Below are 22579 nucleotides of genomic sequence, written 5' to 3'. Positions count from 1 at the left end.
TGTAAGTTTACTGAGCTTCTAGCCCTCTTCTCCCTTTCAACTTCCAGATCCCCCACCAACCGCCATGACTGCCCTCCCGAGTCATCTTCCAAATAGCCTTCTGGTGTCCCAGTCTTCACTATGAGCAGATGCCAAGGATAACCAGACGTTTGAGAAAAGCATCTAACACAGAAGTCAAATAAATGCAAAATGTAATAGAAAGGTTGGAAAGCAAGGTTGAGGAAATCTGGCAAACAATTAACACACCCAGGACACATGAAGAGAGAAAGAGGAAAAGAAAGAAAACGAGAAGATAAGCCCAGGATAGATGGATTATTCCACGCAAGCAACAGACATCCAGGAGGTGGGAGGGTGCAAGGAGTGAAAAGGACGCAGCACAGTGGAAGACAGATCTACACCTGAGTACAACCCTGCAAAATTTCAGAACACCGAGGTCAGAGAAGAGTCTGCAAGCTTCAGAAATGGAAGAGAAATCTTTTACATAAAGGATTAAGAATTGGGACAGCAGCCAGCTTCTCTACAGCAACACTGACAAAAACTGTGGAAAACAAAGATGATTTCCAACTTAGCCAGACTGGTAGAATACAAGGAAAAAAAGACAAGCTCTGATATTTAAGGACTCAGTTTCCTTCCTTACTTTCTCTTGGGAAGCTACTGGAAGCTGTACTCTAACAAACTGAGGAGCAAGAGTACAAAGAGTGAGAGAAGGGACGTGCGTGATCCGATCTAACAGCAAGGGGAAAGCAGCCTTGGAGACCCAGGAAGGGAGCTTCTGTGACAGCAGCTGTGGAGCAGCTCTGGACACCAGTCCAGTCTCCAGAAGAACCGTCAACAGGACGAAATGCATAAGGAAGATTTACACAACTAGGTAAGTGTTTGGGGATTGAGTAACACATAGAATCCCAAATGACCAAATCCCAAATGACTGAAACAAAAGAATTATTACAAGAAACACAATACTAGACACAAACGGAAAAACAATCACTTTCAATTAGATGGCTCAGCTCTCTACAGTATTTACATATCAGTAATAGCACAACACACACGCTATTTTGAAATATGGAGGCAGGCACCAAAAGAAATGAGCTAAAATAGTTGAAAGGGATTCTAAGGAGCAGGAACACGGAAGTACACAGTGACTGATCTTTTTATAACCAGCTAGAACATGTACATGTGTAATACAGACAGAACAGAGGATTTAACATTTCTGGGGATTAGGCTTGCCAGAGCAGATATACCTATGTAGAATAAATTTTTAAGAATCTGCTACTCTGAAAAGACTCCCGCAGTGCCTTTGCTCACCTAGATGTACCCTTCCAATAATCTTCTGGGTGCCCACTCCTTTGGCGATCCCTGCCCACCGACGGTCCACCAGCCTCATTATGTTACACCTTTCTGCACAAGCTTGGCTCATAATAGTCATCTGGGCACCTGGAGGTGGAGGGAAACATCGGAGAATAAAAACAAAGCCCACACTTGTGTTAAGATTAAAAAATGCAGCCTGAGAAAAGGGCAGAGAGCAAATACACCCCCAGGCTTTTGTCTGAGTACAATTACTCACACCTAGCTTAAGCTAGCCCTTAGCTGTTCCCACCACACTGAATTCAACTTTCAATTCCACGCTGGAATCTGAAACAGTATAGAAACCTGGCAGGGAGCGAAAGAATACTTTGTTGAAATGTAATAATTGGATGACATTTTAAAACTTTACAGACAGAAAAGCAAAACCACCTGGAGGGGACTTCCAGAAAGTCGAACCAGTGTCTACAGATAAGGAACGCTAAGGTAAGCGCCACTTCACACTCAGATCCATCTTCACCAAGTATCTCTAAACATCTTATCAGATTATTTTTACTTCAAACTCTGGGACAGTGTAATTTACCAGCTGAAACCTGCCGTCTCTCGAACAAGGAAGAGCGGAACTCCCCAGCTCTGCACCAACAAGCATGCCCCAGGGCAAGAGGGCAGTCAGGGTCCTTTCCTGCGTGTGTTCACCCGTGCGGCGAGAGGGGCCCGGGCAGGAGACAGACAGTCTCTGCTTCCCCTACATGTAGTCCTAGTCTCCCACGGACTCTAGTCTATCGCCGTGTGCTGGACATTTCCTTCTCGAAGCCAGCAGGTATAAAGCCCTTTCTCCCCCAAGTAGTGCTCACCTCGGATTTCTCTTACCAATGAAGTTACTTTCCTGCAACATAAAACTCGGCACTGTTCACGTGTGACTCCCTGTCTTTCAGCCTTCTCCCCACTCTCAGACTCTGCTCCAACCCTGTGAGTAAGTTTTATGCAATTTCTATTTCTGACCTTCCTTCTTCTAATTATAGCAACCAGTGCAGCTCACCCCCTATTCCCCTCACTAGTGGACAATTTCTCTGGTTTCCAAACCACTCTGCAGAGGTATAATTTAAAGCAAGGAAATAGTTCTGACTCTGACCCTGAGGGATGCAGAATTTCCAGATCTGTCACTGTTTTTAGTCTTAAAAAATCCTCCACGCTCCTCCTCTTTGTGAGACCAGCCTCACACCCCCTCGCCACAGCTGCACAGTCCACCTCATCCCGGCCAAAGTGCTTCTGGCTGCTACAGACCGATGTCTGTGTCCCCCCAAAACTCCTACGTTGAAACCATCACGTTCCTAATGTGACTGCATTAGCAGGTGGGGCGTGTGGGAGGGGATCAGGTCATGGAGGTGAAACTCTCCGGAATGGGATGAGTGTCCTTGTGCAAGAGACCCCAGAGAGCGCCCTCACTCTTCTGCCATGTGAGGACACAGAGAGAAGGTGAACGTCTGCGACCTTGAAGTGGGTCCTCAGCAGACACTGAACCTGCCTGTACCTTCGTCCGGAACTCCCCAGCCTCCAGAACTAGGAGAAGGAAACCTGTTGTGTATAAGCCCCCCCCCCACCCCCAGTTGATGGTATTCTTTTATAGCAGCCCAAACAGATGCAGCTATCAGCCCTTCACTCTGTTCTAAACCCCTCACTTCGACAGGAGCCAGTGTTCCCTCTGCCTCTCACTCCCGCTGACCCTCCTGCAGAGAGTGCCCCCCCGCCACTTTCTCTGAATCCCACTCATGCTCAAGGCCCAGGTCAAACCGCGCCTCCTCTGCAGCTGACTGGCCTTGCCCAGTGCTCTCCCCTCTCATTCAATCCCATCACCTCCCACTCACTTTACTCACGAGGTACCTGACACTTTATGGGCACTAAAAGCTCTTGGCATTTAAGGAAGGTTAGAGTCAAGAAGGTCCAGCAAAAAGGAAAGAAAAGAAAACTGGAGAAAGCAATCTCTCTTTTCTTCCACGCTCCCCTTTCTACTGCACAAAAGCTACTTATTGTTGTAAAGTAAGCGAGCCCAAGACAAGAAGGGCTCCTTTCAACACTCTCCTGCCTTTTCTCAAGCCTCGGCTCCAAGCCCCTTCCTCTGCCCGTGGAGACAGGGCAGTTCCGATGCCCGCTCTGGGGGGAAGCCACGCCTGAGCAGCCCAGACGGCTAGCCAACATGCATCTGATTTTTGCGGTCACTGAGCTGTGGTATCAAACAGATCTGGGGCTGAATCCGAAGTCCACGACTCACGGGCTCTGTCTACCTGAAGAGCGACATCACCCAAGTTTTCTCATCTACAAAACAGGGTTAATAGCTGAACACAGCTCCCTGGGATAACCTGAAGGTTAAGTGAAATTAAGATGATCTATTTTAAGCAGCGAGTGTGCTGCCTGGCAGACGGTAAGGGCTCAGTAAACGGTGAATGTTACCCTTAGGGTCTCTTATGTACGCATTTGTCTCTCGCATTCACACGAGCCCCAGGAAGCTCCAGTTGGGTGAGTCTTCCTCCCAAACCCTCCGTGCAAGTGCCCCGCCTACGGCATTCAACAGACACTTTTTAAACTGACTGATCAGCAAATGTGCTTCTCTCAGGAACGTATGTATCTCAAGACACAAACACCTAGCATGAGCTCAGATAGCTGTGGATGAGCGAATGCAGGAAAGTCGTACTTGAACAGGGCCTTTCACTACTCCAGGAGCTCATCCCACCACCTCACAGGCTGAGCGAGCTACCCAGGATTAAGACACATGAGACCAGTGAGCCACACCCACGAGGTGCTCCGCATGGTCTGACTGAAAAGCAGTTACTACTGCGAGAAAAGGTACCAGCTGGTACAGGCACTGTTCACAATCTCAGGTGGGGAACTCCCTGTCTGCTGACCTGGCGGTCAAGTTCTCTCAGGGCAAGAGCCCTGATTCAAACATGCTTCGACTTCTCGCAGCTCCCGGCAAAGGGCTGCCATACAGACCATGCTGACGTACTGGTCTGACCTACACCCCACATAGCTGCCTCTCACGGCTCCTTCTTCTAAACCCATGTACTCGCAAACTTCTTACAGAGGTATCCCAAAAATTCAGGATGCCCAATCAGGGGGTAGGAAGATAAAGGACATACCGCATGATACAAAACCAATGAAGAAATAATTAAGAAATAAACCTGTTACAAACAAAAGGTGGGCAAGTGAAGTGACCCCCAGGCTCGCTAGCAGTCCAGGCTACTGCCCGCTTTCACAGGCACCAGGCCCCCCCTTTCCCCGTGTCAGGTCAGAATGTCGGACAGACAGGGAGACAAAGACCAAGACGTCACCTGAGTCAACGAAGGCTTTCACAGGGTGTCCGTTCACTTTGCAGTTAATATAAAGCATCACTACTTGGCCAAAACTTTCAGGAGCCTCTTCCATAGCTATCGTCATGTTTTCCTCAATGTTCTGTTGCCTGTAACACACCAAAACCAAGCACAGTAAGCTCATCATTTCCAGGAAGGGGAATCTGTTTCAAAGTCACAACATTCAAAACAGACTTGGCTTTCTCTTCAACGAGCGGCTGAGCAGCAGACGCAGAGATGCTGAACTTCGAGAAAGACCCTGGCGGGCAAGACCATCACCCTCGAGGTTGAGCCCAGTGACACCAGTGAGAGCATCAAAGCCAAAATCCAAGTCAAGGGGAGCATCCCACCTGAGCAGGGTCTGGTTTTATGTGCAAAGCGCTGACGGACGGACGCTCTGACGATAGCAGCCACAGAGTCCAGCCTGCGCCTGGTGCTCTGTCTGCGGGCCGGCGCCGTCGAGCCTTCCCCCCGCCAGCTGGCCCAGACACACACCAGTGGCAAGATCATCGGCCCCCAGCGCTTTGCCTGCCCACACCCCCACGCTGTCCACCGCCGCAAGAACTGCGGCCACACCAGCCCCCTGAGCCCCAAGAAGGAGGTCAAATAAGGCCACCCCACCGGCTCTTCTTTGCCTGCAGGGCAGCCTCCTGCCCGAGCCCCAAGGCCTTGGAACCTCCATAGTTTTCCTTTCACTAAACTGACTGGGGGAAAAAAAACCAACCCAACATCTGTACACCTCTTTTGCCGCTATTATAGCAGCTGAGTCATGGAAATGGAAACCGGTGCTCTCTCCTGGAACAGGTGAGGCGGTGAGATGCAGCTGGCAGCAAATCTGAAGGCCTGCACATGACTTTCTCACACCAAAGAGTTCTGCTCCCTTTCTGAGCTCAGAAACAGGAATAAACCTCCGGAGTATAAGGGTCACGACATTTTAATTCTGTAGAATATGAGAATTTCACAAATGCTTCAATTTTAACAGAGGATTTACTGGACATCTGGGTACATTTCCCATGTCCGGTGCATTAGAAATAGTTGGCAAATATAATATATGGGTGTTAACGGTCTGCACTGTGTCTCTGCTTAATCCTCGAGACTGGGTTTTCTACCTGTAAGTGAGCGTAGCAGTTCCGACTGTAGTGTGGCTAAGAGGTGGAGAACATCTAGAACACAGTGTTGACAGAAGAGCAGATGCTGAGCAAATGCTGAGCAAATGTCTCTCTAGTTACCTGCTATCGCTCAGAAAACCACACACACACACAGAGCACACAGTTCACTTGTCTGTCAAACCATTCCTCCGAACACCAGACATATTCTCTTCCCACATAAGGATATAAAAGGGGGTTCTAGCTTTCTCCAACCTCCCGTACCTTCATTCCCAACCTCCTTTTAAAAACACCAAACGCAAAAACAAACAAACAAACAAAAAAACACCAAATGCTACCAACATTAATGAGAACAAGGGCAGGGGCTGGGCCACGTACCTGAAGACTGAGGCACAAACAGAATGGGGCCCCAGACTGGGGATAAATTAATACCAGTCTGGACCACCATCTGTTTGTGTGAAAAAAACCCCATGGCATGGGGCGCCTGGCTGGCTCAGCGAGTTAAGCCGCTGCCTTCAGCTCAGGTCATGATCCCAGGGTCCTGGGATAGAGCCCCGCATCCGGCTCCCTGCTCAGCAGATAGCCTGCTTCTCACTCTCCCTCCGCCTGTTGCTCTGCCTACTTGTACTCTCTCTCTCTGTCAAATAAATAAAAACCTTTAAAAAAAAAAAAAAATACCCCCATGGGAGTGCAGCCGCATTGCTGGTCTCCGAGAGGTCGCATCAGGTAGGTCCACGCTGGCACCGCACTGGCACAAATGAACCCTTGCGACAGAGACAGCAGGGCCTGCAAACCCTGAAGTATATCCTGCCTGGCACTCCATGGGAAGCTTGCCAACCCCTGCTCTAAACTGCGGTGCCTGTCCTTTTCATAGTAATACTCCCCCTCAACTGAACTGATCATTTTATCAGCCATTCTGTAATAATACACAAAATTTTTCAGGAAATTGAAGGCACGCTTATTTAATCTAGGGAAATACGCAAGCTCGCGTACCCCAGTGCAGTTGCGCCCTGGGTAATCACTGGTGCAGCGTACCAAAGAAAACTGCAGGAAGCACTTGACAGAATTACACGGCTCTTCTCTGATGCCACATTCTTAAATTTAGAAATGAACTAAAATTAGTTGTATACTCCTGACCTTGCATTGACTCCAACCAAGTTAAGTTTCAGCAAAATCAGATTCTGAGATAATACCAGTCATTTTGGCTATTCTGGGCTCTAAATGTGGAGAATCTCTTAAGAAGCACAAGGTATTCTTTAAAAGAGTGTACACGGGGCGCCTGGGTGGCTCAGTGGATTAAGCCTCTGCCTTCAGCTCAGGTCATGATCTCAGGGTGCTGGGATCAAGCCCTGCATCAGGCTCTCTGCTCAGCGGGGAGCCTGCTTCCCCACCCCCCGCCTGCCTCTCTGCCTGCTTGTGATCTCTGTCAAATAAATAAATAAAATCTTAAAAAAAAAAAAAAAAAAAAAGAGTGTACACATTACCTCAGTTCCTTAATCTTCCCCCACCCCCTGCAAGACACACAAACATGCCCCCTCTCACTGCTACTCTGCCAACAGGGCAGTGTCAGGGTTTGGCTATGATGCCTCCCCACTTTCCTTCCCACTGCTCCTGCGTCCTGGATTGAACATGTCTGTTCTTCAGAATTATGTCAAGTTCCCTTAGAGCTGCAATGGAGTCTAGTTCAGAGAACACAAATGTCTTTCTATTTCTCTGGGTAGATTTAACTAGTGAGTTTTTTTTCAAAGATATTCATATACTAATATACTGATGCAATTAATGTGGGCACTTCATCAAAAAGAACAAGAATGGCTTGGGGCTGTCAACTGATTCTGACAAATAAATTTTCCTGATTTCAGATGTAGTCAGAGAAACAAAAAATAAAATAACCATTATTTGACTTCCAAGCTGACAGTATAATATAATGACCAAGTTGGGCTTCATTCGAGTAACAAAAGACTATGACTGCAAAGAACATAGTTCTTCATATACGGCAGTCCCCCCTTGTCTGCAAGGGATAGAGTCCATGACCCCCGATGGACACCAGATACCACAAAGAGTACCAAATCCTACACATATACTATGTTTCCTCCTGTGTACGTACACCTACGATAAAGCTTCATTCATCAGTGAAGTACAGTGAGAAGCAACAATAACTAATAATAAAATAGAAAAATTGTAATATTCTGTAGTAAACATTCTATGAATGCATCTCTCTCAAAATACCTTACTGTACTGTACTCACGCTTCTCACGATGATGTGGGATGATAAAATGCCTACGTGGTAAGATGAAGTGAGATGAATGGCATAGGTTTTGTGACATGGTATGAAGCTACTACTGATCTTCTGATCTATCTGCTTGGAGACTATAGTTAACCACAGAAAACCAAGAACACGGAAAAGGCAGGGAAGACTATACTAAGGCCTTCACCATTTGCAACAAAAACGGAATGGGGGTGGGGCGGCGGCTGTCCTTCCATTCTAAGGGGCTGAAGAGCATCTAGCTCGTGACTAGTAATGTGCCCAAGGCTGGCATCAGCATCAGTGTACCTGCTCTGGCCCTACCTCTTAAGATTCTGATCCATCAGATTTGAGGGTAGAGCACAAGCACCTACAGTTTTAAAGCCTTTTATGTGATTTTAACGTAGCCCCAGGTGAGAACCACAGCATTAGGGAAGCTAGAGCTGTCCACTGAGGCCAGTGCAAGAGCTGCAGGAGGCAAACAGACCTAGGACCACAGAGTTCCATTTGTCCAGAGATCGCTCTCTGATCCAAGATTGCACCCAAGCCTGGGTTTAATTTAACTAGGGCTCACGCATTATGTCTAAGGACGGAGACTGCAGTCAGGCAGCCTGTAGAGCCGCCCCAACAGTCTCACCAAGCAGGGGCCACTGCTCAGTCCCGGAGTCATCTACCTGCAGCTGCTCTGCTGACGCACTGTGGGCCAGTCCCGAAGTCTTTACTCAACTTTTAGAAGAGAACGTCATTAAGTTAGGTACTTGTACCACTGTCATATGTTGAATCAACGCCTGAGGAAAACGGAAGAGGAAAGAAGACCTAAAAGGCCAAACTGCTCTCTCAAATACAAAAACAAGGAGGCTGCTTCAGAGCAGATGCCCGACTGACACCGGCTCACCTGTCATTTGGGAACTCTAGATTCTCTAAAGCTCGCTCTTTAGGAAAAGGGTCATTACCTTATATCTTCTTCTATTTTTGCCTGAGCTTCAAGATCAAAAGGGTCAGCAGAAAAGAGACGAATCCTCTCTTGCTCTCTCCGGGCTCGGTCCTGCTGCTGCTCCACCAGGACCCTAGAAAATTTCTCTACAAAAATAAGGGAGAAAATCTTGAGTACCGCTCTATTTCCATTCTTCATTAGTGCTCTTCCAGATCAAACAGTTTCTCAAGATACAACTTTAAAGATGCAGAAAGGATGCCTAAGAATTATTTTAAATGAGCAATTACATTACAAATACATTGCTATTTTCTGAGGCAAGACTACCTACGTCACCTGAATTTAATATGAAGTACGTCACCTAAATTTAATATGAAGAAATTAAGTCTTTGCAAAAATCATTTCTTCCTGTAAGAAGTTATCCATTGTAGTGTCTTTACCCAGAGAGAACAATATTTCAATTGAAATGAATGGAAGTGACTATCTGTGTGGCAGATAATGGCTGCGTTGCTTTCTTCCCCGGCTGCCCTTATGAACCTATTACCTAGAGATAAAACAGCATGACAACAGGGGATGTTGTCCGTGGTATTGTAATAGTGTTTGTGTGGTGACAAGCAGTGTGTCTGCAGTGAGCACAACGTAAGGCACAGACTTGAATCACGGTGTTGTACACGTGAACTACAGTAACGTTGTGTGTCGACTATATTTCAATTAAAAAACAAAAAACCCATCACCATCACCACCACCACTGAAAACCATGCGCCACAACCCTGTTTTTCCTCTAGTTTCATTCCCTTTATAACACCCTCTGCCTTAAGCCAATTAAGTTAAATGCAAACTACTGTTAGCCTACCTATCTGACCTGGTGAATAATGGGCAGCAAAATGAGTGAAGAGGAAATAGTGCTTGCTAGAAAATGTGTGTTACAAGAACCACCTTAATTTTGCTATTTCTTAAATGAGGATGCATAAAAATGTATAAACTTCAACTTGCCATCATCATGGTCTTTGGCGACTAGATCTGCTACATAAGAAATTAAAGACACCAGAATAATGGTCATATGAACTATTAACACACACAACATGAATGAATCTAAAACACATTAAGCTGAGCAAAAGAAGCCTGACATGAGAGAGGACAGAGCGTACGATTCCATTTACATGAAGATCGAAACCACAATTATCAGAATGGCAGCAGCCCATCAGGGGAGGAAACTGACTTGCTGCAGAGAATATATTGGAACTTCTGAAGAAAAACGTTCTGTATCTTGACTAGGGTGGTTACGTTGAGTTTGCCAAAACTCAATGAATTGTATACTTAAAAAAATCTGTGCATTTCTGTTAGGTAAGTATTACCTCGATTTAAAAGATGGTCAACTGAAGAATGAGCTATTAAGTGTCTGTCATGTTTTCGAATTTAATCAGTACCGTTTCATAAGCCCAAGAATAAAACTAGAGAAATTTACAGAGAAAAACTTTATTCATGAAGCTAACTAAAAATAAATGTTCTATTTAATATAAGAATGGATCAAATACAGTTCCAAACAAGCTGTTGGCAACAACCCTGTTCCCATTAAACTTGGGGCGGGAGAAAATAAAAGGGTTCATTCCCTTTTACCATACAGGCTGATGGCACCAGACATGTTTTCTGTAACTAAAAGCACTTCACCTGGCAGCAAGCTGGGTTACCGGGGTGCTCTCAAACTGAGGGTCTAACTGAACAGGTTAAAATAGGAGTACCTAGGTCATGCGCTGTGAAAACAATTTGAAAAAAAGGTCAACGGAGGAGGCTGGTCAAGCTGGATTTCAGAACTCCATGCAGATGTCAAATTCTCTCGCTACTGCCAGTAAACTCAGCCTTTGACATTAGCCCGGATCTACCTCTCAGAGAGCACCTGGTAGGTTCAAGCAATCGTGTGACGCGGAGGCTTGAACACACCAGCTGCCTGAGTTTCTCCGCACGTGCTGCGACGGAACTGCTTCCGCTTGGGTCAGCTTGCCAGTCTTCCGTACGTGTAAGCTTACCAAGGTCTCCACTGAGCAGAGCATCTGCCAAGGGCGGGTTGCGTTCCTTCAGCAAGGACAGCTCATGGGGGTTGGCCAGCAACATGTCTCGGAGCAAGGCCGGATTGTCCAAGCCCTGAGGAGATGAAGCTATGTCTCCAGGAGATGAGTGGGAATGCTGTGCTGGTGGCTGGCGCTGACGGGAGCCTGACGTGCCGGGCACGGCTATACTACGGAAGTCTATGCGGGGTAAGTCTGTTGGGGAAAATCGGTTCAAAGTTTACTTCCAGGGACTCCATCAAAACAAGCATTTGAAGGAACAGCACTTGCTGGTACATGGCATGTCGTAAATGGTAACTGTAGACATCTGACCTTGGCCCTGCTCCCGCTCTCAACTGACCGCAGTCTGGGTGAACCCACAGGCAAGAATAGAAAAGGGGGTGCCGACAGTGGTAGTAACCCTAGATTTTTGGCTTATACAGTACCCCGGGAGAGATGACAAGTTTTACTTATTTGTGCTTTTAAAACATTAAAGCTAGTCTCAATAAACATAACCACATAATTCTGAATGTAATTCTTGAGGAAAATCCCAGTCCGCTTTGACATGTTTCAAAGAGCCTGCACACCCTGGGGAAAGAATACTATACAATCCAAGGGACCTGAATCCATTTTAGATGTAAAATTCTACAAGTTTCTGCTGAACACATTCATCGTCGGAATTTATGCTTTCATCTGGGCATCACTGCTAACTCTTACGCCCTGGGGAGCGAGCAGGTCCAACTGTTTTACAGGAGAGACAAACAGAAGAAAAGGAACATGTTCAGGTCCTCTCTCAGTGCTTAGGTCACCAAAAGATAGAACAGAGTGAAAGGCTACAACTCCCAGGTTCTAAAATCCAGGCTGGGCCGACCTTATTAAAACGAAAGGAAAACAAAAGGGAGTCTTACACAAAGGACCCACATGTTATATGATTCCATTTATATGAAAATGTCCAGAATAGGAAAATACACAGAGACGGAAGGTAGACTGATGGTTGCCCAGGACCAGGAGGCTTGGGAGGCAGATGGGGAATGACTGCTAATGGGTACAGTTTATTTTTAAGGTGATGAGAATGTGCTACAGTTGATTGTAGTGACGGCTGCACAACTTGGAATATACTCAAAATCAATGAACTGTACCCTTTAAATGAGTGAACTTATGGTATATGAATGGCATCTCAATAAAGCTGTTACTTAAAAAGGAGTTTTTACCTTAGCAAAGAAAAAGTAGAGCAGAGCGAGAATGGGGCGCTAGAACTGAGTGGATCTGCATCTCCTCAATCCCAAAAATGTATCTGAGGGTCACTCCTGTCCCAAGTCTGAGGCCGTCCTGAAGCGTACGGGACATCAACAGAAGGAGGGAATCCTTAAATTCCAGCGTCAGTTTCTGCCTCTTAGCACGGGTTCAACTAGACACTTTCTCCAAACAGACCTCAGCGGGCAGCTAGTAAATGTTTATGTGTGCATGTACACGTTTGAGGGAGTTAATCTATACCAACCGGCAAAACAGAGGGGCGGGCCTTCTCTGTGGGTCAAGAAATTTTATCTCTAACCCTGTTACACTTATCTTGAGAGTCCATGCGCTTCAGAGTAACTCTGAGAAACCTGTTTACCTGATAGACCAAGATCCTCTCCCCACCCCCACCTACTGGCTGTCTGGTCCACATGGGACAGTGCAGGGAAAAAAAAAAAACAAAACAAAAAAACCAGTCACTTTCCAGAACTAACCATCTCACCAAATTAACCAAAGGCAGACTTGGTTTTTGTTGACCGGCACGTTCGAATCCCAGCTCTTTCTAAAGTTTAACAGTAGCCCCGAGGGACTCCTGTAACCCCGATCCGGGAGAACAGTGCATCATGGTCTCTCACAGCCCCAGTTTCAAGCTGAATGGAAGCACTGTGTTCTGAGCTGGGGTTTGTCATCATCACCCAGACACCCACCAGCTGTTACCACAAACTATAAAACCAGCCGTCCTAATGATTAAAAACTGTTGAAAGAAATCTATCCAAAGATAACAGGGAATGGAAAACACTATTACATTTCATCAAACAGTTCCCTCTCATAACCCTGTCAACTTTCTACAGATCAGGAACCCCTTTGAGCATCTGAAGAAAGCTACGGACCCTTTCTCCATCAAATGCACACATGCTCAAAGCTACCCAATTCTGTGATTCTTTCAGGGACACAGAATCACTCTAAATCCCAATGCACAGATTCCAGATTATAAACCCCTAATCTGGATGGAACATCAAGATAGACAACAGCTTTCTTTCACAGGATTAACATGGCTGGCAGGGAAGGAACAGAATTTGGTGGTCTGGTGGCTTAATGCTCATAAAGGTCAGTATAATGGGAAAAAATACCACATTTTGTTCCCATGTCTTCATTTATTAGCTACATAACACTGAAGACATTACTTAAAATCAGAGCTTCATCTATTAGTGATAACAAATTATAAAGAGGAATCTTTTCCCCCACAACAGTAATGAGCCCACGTAACGGAGGGGCACGTGCCTGGCTGACTGCCAGCAGCAGGCCAGGCACAAAGTAGCAAAAGTCAGTCAGGAATCACGGGCAGAGGTGCCTTCTAAGTCCCTCGCAAGGATAAAGTTATTATTGATAACAGTAGAAACGAAGGTTTATCGCGGACGCGCTGTGTGCCAAAGGTTGCGAGTGCACTATTCTCACAGCCTATCTCACAAGCTGGTGATGAAACCGACGTAGGAAAGTTAACACATCCGAGGTTACACAGCAACCAAGGGGCAGTCAGAGCCTGTACCCTGCACTCTGAACCCGAAGGCAGTCCACTGCTCCGGCCCATGTCACACTCTCCTGATGCTGGTGTCAGGGATGTCTTACTTGGGAACTGCACTGGAGGTCGAGGGTCGGCGTTCTCCTTCTGTCGTAAAATCACAACGTCCCCATCTTTCAAGCCGTAGGAAGCCAGCGATCTGTGGTTGTCTGTGAGAGGTCTTTCAGCATAGACAATCTACGACCAGAAAAGATTGTACAGTAGAAAGCACTGAGAAGTAACACGGCACAAAACAGGAAGACTACATCCAGCGTCCCTTTTCATCAGACGTCAGTCCCTGCTCAAAACCCCCCAGTGGTTTCCAATCACACCTGGAACAAAAGCCCAAGTCCTTCCCGTTACCAACTAGGCCCAAACCATTTGGTCCCTGGATCTCCTTCTGACTTCATCTCATACTGTAATTGCTGTTCCCCAAATAACACGATCAATTTCCCTCTGGGACTGTTTCTCTTGCTCTTCTCTCTACCTAAGGAATGTTCTTTTCCCAGTCATCTCCTTTTAAAGCAGGCTCTATGCCCAATGTGGAAATTGAACTCACGACCCTGAGATCAAGAGTTGCATGCTCTGCCGACTGAGCCAGCCAGGTGCTCCCCAGTCATTCTCTCTTAAGGTCTCTGATCAAACATTACCTTTTCAGAGCCCTTCATTCATCAGTCTATTTAAAAAGTACCCTCAGGGTGCCTGGGTGGCTCAGTGGTTAAGCCTTTGTCTTCGGCACAGGTCCAGATCTCAGGGTCCTGGGACTGAGCGCCACATCAGGCTCTCCACTCGGTGGGGATCCTGCTTCCCCCACCTCTGCCTACTTGTGATCTCTGTCAAATAAATAAATAAAATCTAAAAAAATAAAAATAAAATAAAATGTACCCTCACCTCTCATGCTATAAATCTAGCTCCTAAAGATTTTTTATTTATTTGACAGAGATCCACAAGCAGGCAGAGAGAGAGGAAGGGAAGTAGGCTCCCCGCTGAGCAGAGAGCCCGATGCGGGGCTCGATCCCAAGACCCTGGGACCATGACCTGAGCCGAAGGCAGAGGTTTTAACCCAGTGAGCCACCCAGGCGCCCCTATAAATCTATTTCTTTATTGTCTTTCTGCCCCCACTAAAACGTAAGCTACTTGAGGACAGGATTTTGTTTTGCTCGCCATATCTCAAATGTGTGTGTGTGTGTGTGTGCACGCGCGCGCGCGTCATGAGAATTTCAAACATGGACTCTCCTAGCAGCTTTCAAGTACGTGATACAGCACTGTTAATTACAGTCACCAAGCTGGACATGACACCCAGTGTGTCCACTTCTAAATGATCCTGCATGACAGGATCCTGCATGACACCGGCACGTCCACGAGCTTTCCAAATACCACCTGCTCTGCATCCCTCCTACCATTCCCAAAGCTCGGTCACACTTACAACTGGAAGATGAAAGGGGAAGAAATTCAGAAAAGAACTAAACACAGATGGCAAAAAGGATCAGGGATGTACTACTAATAAAAACATTTTTATGAGGTGCGACCAAACACTGAAGAAAACCTGAGAGCAGAAACGCAGACAAAGCACCACGTGCAGGAAGCACGGGTACGGAGGGCACAGGGTGCTTTTGCCACGAAGGCACACGAAACCTACTCCACACTGTCACATGCTCCAGTGGGGCATTCGGAGCAAATCCAGGCTTTGAAAGGCTTTCTCCCTAACGACTGACTCTGCACCAGGCCACAGGCCAACGGAGGAGCCTGAGTCCTGTCCTGGCTCTGAGAGGGGCCGCGTCCCTCAGCTGGTCCAGGCTTCACAGTCCCCATTTGTCAAGCAAGCAGGTGGGGCTCGAGAATCACTACAGCTGTCCCTTCCAGGTCTTTCTGCCCCACTACCATCTTACAGCATTTCCTCTTGTGTCCTCAAAGCTTTCACAGTCAGACTGCCTGACACGGAACCTGAAAAGTACAGACTTGTACGGGGAAAAACGAGCTGTCGTATCTGCACCGACGTGAGGAACAGAATGAACAGGAAACCAAATTTCCCAAACCGAGTACTTCTGAGGATGCACAAGAAACTGATTTCAGAGTCTGTAGGTGCCGATGCTTTATAAATTCTATACGTGACTAGAAAACGTAATGTTCGTTCTTACCCTCGACCTACAGAGTTCAAATATGCTACAAGAGACCGCAGCATCATTCCATCAATCCAGTCACACTCTCTGCTTCTCCCTTATTTAAGCGCCACACGCTAAAGGTACGACAGAATCAACACAGACTGTTTGCCATACAACCTGAAAGTCCGATCGTAACGTGTGGGATTGCTGGGAAAACTACCGGAAGTCTGAAGGGACAAGGGTCACGGGTCGGGATGTGCAGCAAGAAGAGGCTTGCCAAGAGAAACGCCACGCAGGCAGCTCTTACAAGGTGGCAGCGACACTGTGAAGCCACCACAAGGAAGGGACCAAGTGGTCCACGGCCCACTCCTTAATTTTCCGGGTACAGAAACTCAACTATCAGTATATTCAGAGATACAGTCAGTGGACACATTCTAACTGGACTTATAAAAGAACATTTATCAACAACAGGAAATCGAACTCAGCAGCATCAGAATGCTCCAGGCCACCAGGTCACTGGAGTCTCTTCAGCCTGAGGAGCCACAATCAAACACGACTGCTGCGTGCACTGCTATCAGAACGGCTTCCCGAGGTCTCCCACTTACCAACGTCCTCTCATGAAAGTGTCGTTTTATGAGGTGGGCCTTATTGGTCCCATTTTATGGACAGGGAAATGGATACAGAGTTCAGTGACCTGAGACTACACAGCTATTAAGAAGAGAACTAGGTCTGGAACCACGTCTGCCTGACCATAGAGCCCATAATCATCCCTAAGGACCACATACAGCTTCCCCAAACCTAAGTCCAAAGTGGCCTGGGGAATCACTGGGTGACCTGAACAAGAGCTAGCAAGCCATCCACTAAGGGCCTATCCTCACCCGAGGGATCTAAACCCTGTCCACTGCTCACTGCATCCCCTGCCCTGAACTCAAGAAAGACCGCTCGCAACTCCTCCCTCTTTGGCCTCCCACCTTGTAGACACCGTACATCACTCCGTACAGTGTTCCTTTAACACAGTCTTTGCTCAGCAGACAATATAATTTTTTTTACAAAGTAAGACAGCCTCATCTAACAATAGGATCCAGGTAATAACCAGCACCAAACACGTATAGGAAGTGTGGAATACTGCTATCTGCCCCACTTCCTAAAAATACTCGACTGGAGAATGTGGGTGAGGAGCAAAGACCCTTCACACTGACAGAGCAGCAGGCGTATTCCATTTGAGTCAAGGACACAAATGAGATAAACAAAAGCTTAGCTGAAATTGTAACTGCCACAAAGAACTGATTTCTTTTTGTTAAGACGGGTTTAAAAGTCTAAGAAAGACAATCTTTTTATAGCTTAAGTCCTAGAATAAGTCTGAATGATCTTCTAGCTTAATAGGAGAATATCAGACCAATGGTTTCAAATTTCTACCAGTCAAAACAAAATGAGTGTCAGTAATGGCACTGGTGATCTTCCTACCCGACCACTCAACTCAAAGGCCACAAAGCTAAAAATTCTAGTTTTGCCAGTGATGAGAACATCAAACAGGAAAACTGATACTGCTTCGAGTCTCTAGCTGTGGAAGTGGCCCACCTGCAAGGACTTACTCCAGCAGGGTCACCCTCGAGATGGAATTCTCCTCTCAATGAACATTCAACAACAGTATGATTAAAACAACTCCAGGACCTGTAAGCATGATATCAAACATTTCCCGGTCTCTGAATGAGAGCCTTCAATCAGCAGAAATCGCAATATGTTTCTAGCAGTAAGGACCAGACACTGGCCTCAAAATCTTTGGACTCACATCTCCAATGGCTACATAATAGTATCTACCAGTAACAGAAAGCCCATTGTATGTCAAGTGATCTACATAAACTATTTCATGCGACAGCTTGACTTTTACAGCCCTGCTGGAAAACAATTTGGCAACAGTTACCAAGAGCCTTTCAAAAGACCTGGCAATTCCATATCTAAGAAAATATCCTGAGAAAATAATCAGAAATGGGGACAAAGCCTTAAGTATATAGATATCCATGAAAATGATACTCGTAACTGCTTCCAATTTTCCCCAACTCAAATGCTCAGCAATAAGGAAATTGTTAAATAAATTGTGGTACATCGATAGGATGGTATATGATATAGCCATTAAAATAAATTTGAAGAATTTGATATGCGATGGGAAAATGCTGACAATGTAGTGTTGAGGGAACAAAGAAAGTTGAAACTGTTAGTGTAGTTCAGGGCATTGTGTTTAAAAGATACATATGTAAAAGGAAGTAAGCACAGAAAAAAAAAAATACACTAAAAAGTAAACTGCAGGGGCGCCCAGGTAGCTCAGAGGGTAAACCGTCTGCCTTCAGCTCAGGTCATGATCCCAGGGTCCTGGGACTGAGTCCCACATTGGGCTCTCTGCTCAGTGGACAGCTTGCTTCACCCTCTCCCCCCATGCTCATGCTCTCTCTCGCTCCCTCTCTCAAATAAATAAAATCTTAAGCAAACTGCAGTTATTCGGGGGTTATGAGGTAGTAACTTACTGTCCTTATCTTTTCCTGTAAGTTACAAATTCTCTACAATGAATATGTAGTATTTATGAGGGGGGAGGGCATGAAAATTACCTGCGAAAATAAACATGTCCAAACCAGCTACAACAGAAAATTTCAGTTTCCACGGATTTAAAACAGTGTTTTACAAACCACAAGTCATGCTGTGTACAGAGCTGCTTTTCCAGGATCATACAGTCACTGCTATTATTTGGTATTTAAATATGCCTTTCATTTGAGAATCCTTACACATTCCGCACACATCTTTACCACATGCCACCTACAGGGGAAATTATAATGATGTTTCAAAAATACAAAGACATTAATTTAAAGTGAAGCTGAGTTCTGATAATTCTTTGAAGTTTGCCCAGCCAAGTCTGCATCAAAGTATCAAACAGAGCCATGACGGGCTTCCAAGCCCGCACTTGTATTAAGAGACGGAACATGCCCAGCTTTAATCACATGTACGAGCAGAGATCGTTTCTAGTCTAAATTTGTTATCGTCACATTATAACTACTATAATCAGACCAGAGCTGTTAAAAATTAACACCTTTTCCAAGTGCATACTTAGGCCCTACTGAGGCTGGTGTGGAAGGCTGAATTCAAAACCAGTGATCCTCAATGCAGGGAAGGCAAAGCAATTCTTTAAATATAAAGGAACAGAGCAGTATTGGAATTTTCATTTCCATTTATTTGAGTTCATCCTTCCTTAAATTCTATCTTATGGTTGTTCATAACAGACACAAGGTATTCCTTCATGTGTATTACATAACGATGTTTCCAGTTATAAACATATATGTGCATATATATACAATGTGTATCACATGTGCTCATAATGTTTGTAACTTTTTATATATCACAAAGATGTATGTTCTAAAACATTTTACTCAGAGGGATACATCACCAAAAAAGTTTGGAGATCAGTGGTGGAGATCTTGATGGGAAAGAATAGTCAGGAACATTAAAATGAAAAAAAAAAATCCCTTTAAAAATGGAGGAGAAGGAATGAGAATGGAGAAGGTAACTAAGAAGAGAGAGGTCAAGAGACCAAGAGAACTGTGAAAGGAAGAAAGGGAAAATGAGTAACAGGGGAGAATCTGGGAGGTAAAGGGGTGGGAGAGGGGGTCTCGCGTTAGTGACATTTTTGTAGGTAAGAACTATAACGATGCTTACTATTATGATTTGGTGAAGGGAAATGACTCAAGTGTCTGGGGTGGATCCTGTTCCTGCCCGATGGGCAAACAACTGAAAAGACAACCGACCACCAGACATCTTAAAATAGATCTGTGTTAGGTTACAATGGAGCCAACAGGAACAAACTTGAAACACAGGAGCTGTTTACCGCTCAGTAATACAAGGTTCACAGTACTGGGAGCCCAGGTTTGCATATGCTAATCTGGCTTGGGAAGGAAGTAAATGCCCAAAGGTGACCTAAGGAATAAGAAAGAAATCTGGAGTCAGCCTAACTGTTCAGTGACTGAGGTATTCCTCACACCCTGCGCTGTGCCAATCTGACACACTCTTCACTCAAAACCAGCAGGATTTGAGGCAGCGCCAACCTTCATCTTCTTCCAAGTCCTAATAACAACAAAATCAACTTACATCTTAATTTTTTATTTCCCCCACCAGCTGGTGATTTTAACCAGGGTGAGAGAAAAGCCACCTTCAAATATTTTAAGAGTTGAGTGTTCCTCTCTAATTAAACTGTCCTTTCCTAGCTCTCCACTTGAGGGATTCACTGACAGGAACTGGTTCCTCAGTTTTTGTGGATTAGCTGTTTACTGAAAAAGGCTCAAAGAATCCCTTTTACCAAGTTCTTTGTAACTTTCATCAGTCGGCCTATTTGAGTGACACTTTGCACCTTGAAACAAAATCTTTCTTGATACTCAGTTTTACGCCAAGGTTCCAAAGTTCACATACTGTAAAGGAATCATACTTGCTTCTGAACAAAATACTGACGCATCTGTTTACCATAACACAGGGCAAAACACGCTGTAGTTAGGCAATAGTTTTGGGAACTATTTCATAACTGCAGTAGGAAATCAAGATTTACATTCTGGGGCCTTGCAGGACTTCTATAATTTTCTTAATGTTCAGACCATGTCCTCCAAGGTCCACTTATCAAGTTAAGATTTAAACGTTTTAGCGTGAAGGCCAGAGTTATCGTCACCAATTCTGTTTGGGGGGCAGCCTCAAGGCATTTTGAGAATAAATTACTTTGCTTATTTGAAATGTTAGAGCAGCTGAACTTCCTTCCAGCAGGGTATGGAAATGAAACAGGCGAATCACACCCAGAATACACTAGGCCGTTTTTACAAAAATATCCTCATAAAGCAACGAACTTTGAACCCAGCCAAACTCTGAGTTATGGCCTGAAATAAAGAGAGATTCTGGCCTGCTCCCAGCGAAGAAACCAGAGCAACAAACAACTTGAATTGAACTAATAACTTCCCCCCTCCCTTTGGTGGGGGGAAGGGGAGGAAATTGCCTTTTTTTTTTTTTTTTTTTTAAAGAATTTAACCAGAAATGCCATGTGGTAGGGAAAAGGGAACAGGGCATTTCCAAATGCCTCAAAACAAGGTAATGGAAGTCTCAAAACTTTTTCTTTCACTTAGAGTGCAAACCTCTACATTTAAAGGTAAATTCGTTTGCTTAAGCAGGAGCCCGCTCCAAAAAAGCAGATGCACAACAACCTACCACAGTGATCCAAACTGGTATTTCTGGTTGGGGAAGCAGGATGTACGAATTCCTGCAAACCTCGAGCTGCTGCTTCTATTCTACGCTGTTCATAATGATGTAGGTCCACACCACCCCAAACGAGGGATTATTAGGGGAGAAAGGGCCAGAGAGCCAGAAGGTGGGGCGGGCCGCCCAACTGTCCACGCGCCCCTCGGGCTGCAGTGGGTGCGTCTGCGGTCAGGTTCTCCGCTCCCTCCCATGGCACCCCACCCCACGCTCGGCGTGAGTGGGGGCAGCCAGCGATTCCAGCTCCCTCCCGGACGCGGGGGCGGGCTGGGAGAGGCCATCCTGCTCCCGCCACCCCCAAATTCTCACCAGTAGCAAAGGGAGGGCGTGAGACCCGGAGGCAGGAGGGTTAGCCCCGTAGGGAGACTCTGCTCGCTGCCCGGCATACCTGGCTCTCCGCTGCGGGGATGCCGGACTCGAGCTCGCACAGCGCGCGGAAGTTGTGCAGCTCGAAGTCTGCGTCGACCTGGAGGGAAAAGGTCACCTCGGAGAGGTCCCTCCGCACACAGTACACGGTGAGCAGCATGGCCCGGGCCCGACCCAGCTCGGCTCGGCCCGGCCTCGGCGCTGGGCTGCGGGGCGGCGGCGGGGCCTGGCTGGTGCTGCGGGCGAACGGCGCGAGCTGCTCGCTCGCCCGCTTGCTCCTTCCCTCCCTCACACACGCTCAGTGACTCACTCCCTCCCGCCCTCACTACCAAGCACGGCCGCCGCCACCCGCCTGCGACTCCGTCTGCTTGCTTGCCGGCCTGCCTCCCACCGCTGCCGCCAAGCGCGCCAGCCGCCGGCGCCCCGCCCCGCCGCAACGCGGCTGCCGTAAAGCCCGCCTCGCCCTCTCTGCCTTCGCGACGCAGAGAAGGGGTGGGCCGGGAAGAGGAAGCGGGAAGCTAGAAGAGGATTGGAGGGAAGGGAAGGCTTGGGAAGCTAGGGAAAGGAAGGGCGAGAAAAGGGGCGGGAAGGAAGGGAATGAGGGAAATCGAAGAGTGATTTAAGAGTTGAGGTCGGTGGTGGAGTCGCGATCTCATTCACCCAAATGAGACATTTATTAAGCGCCGACCAGGTGGATACAAAAATGGGTAAAAACACAGGTCTTTCTTTGCCCTTGTGGAACTCTCACGCCACTAAGCAGAGAGTTCTAAAATGTATTTTACCAAGTAGAAATTGAGGCTTAGAAAGATTATTCACTTCCTGTCCCAATGATTCAGAGTTAAAACCGAAATCATGACCCTGTCTAGTGTACAGAACCGAGCTTACTCTGGCCCCTGCCTTCTTCTCCAGACCTGCCTCCTGAGTCCTTCCTGCACTCTGCCCACCCAGCCACACCGGGACCTTTGGTTCCTCCAAGGCTCCATTCCCCTGTCTGGCAAAGTTTTCTCTCTACTCGGGACTGTCTCCTTCCTACATCTAGCATCGCCCCCAGCGCCTACTGCAGAGCCTTTATGGGGCACAGCTCA

At 46.5% G+C, this 22579-nt stretch overlaps 2 protein-coding genes across 6 annotated transcripts in view; one reads left to right on the top strand and one right to left on the bottom strand.

The window, feature by feature from the left end:
• Nucleotides 1–21851, bottom strand: part of LOC116871086 (protein DDI1 homolog 2) — a 37594-nt gene extending 15743 nt beyond the window's left edge. The window contains exons 1-6 of one of the 5 annotated variants that reach the window (XM_032863491.1): nt 21517–21851; nt 13824–13953; nt 10947–11180; nt 8945–9071; nt 4626–4753; nt 1303–1431 (exon numbers count right to left, since the gene is read on the bottom strand). In XM_032863491.1, the coding sequence (XP_032719382.1) occupies nt 1303–1431; nt 4626–4753; nt 8945–9071; nt 10947–11180; nt 13824–13953; nt 21517–21654 (886 nt within the window). In that variant the 5' untranslated portion in view covers nt 21655–21851. Of the gene's footprint in view, nt 1–1302; nt 1432–4625; nt 4754–8944; nt 9072–10946; nt 11181–12175; nt 12540–13823; nt 13954–21516 lie in introns of those variants that run through there. The other 4 variants (XM_032863492.1, XM_032863484.1, XM_032863485.1 and 1 more) reach the window with 4 other exon arrangements.
• LOC116871399 (ubiquitin-60S ribosomal protein L40-like) lies at nt 4894–5253 on the top strand (the record flags this gene model as incomplete). The annotated part of the gene is made up of 2 exons (XM_032864077.1): nt 4894–4984; nt 5060–5253. Coding segments are annotated over 2 exons (285 nt in total), but the record flags the coding sequence as incomplete, so codon positions are not given.
• Nucleotides 21852–22579: the final 728 nt, after the last annotated feature.

The sequence above is a fragment of the Lontra canadensis genome, unplaced genomic scaffold, assembly GCF_010015895.1.
Source record: "Lontra canadensis isolate GAN:19392208 unplaced genomic scaffold, GSC_riverotter_1.0 scaffold25, whole genome shotgun sequence".
NCBI classification, from domain to species: domain Eukaryota; kingdom Metazoa; phylum Chordata; class Mammalia; order Carnivora; family Mustelidae; genus Lontra; species Lontra canadensis.
Note: the sequence above shows the minus strand (reverse complement) of the source record. Positions and strands in the feature narration are given on the sequence as shown.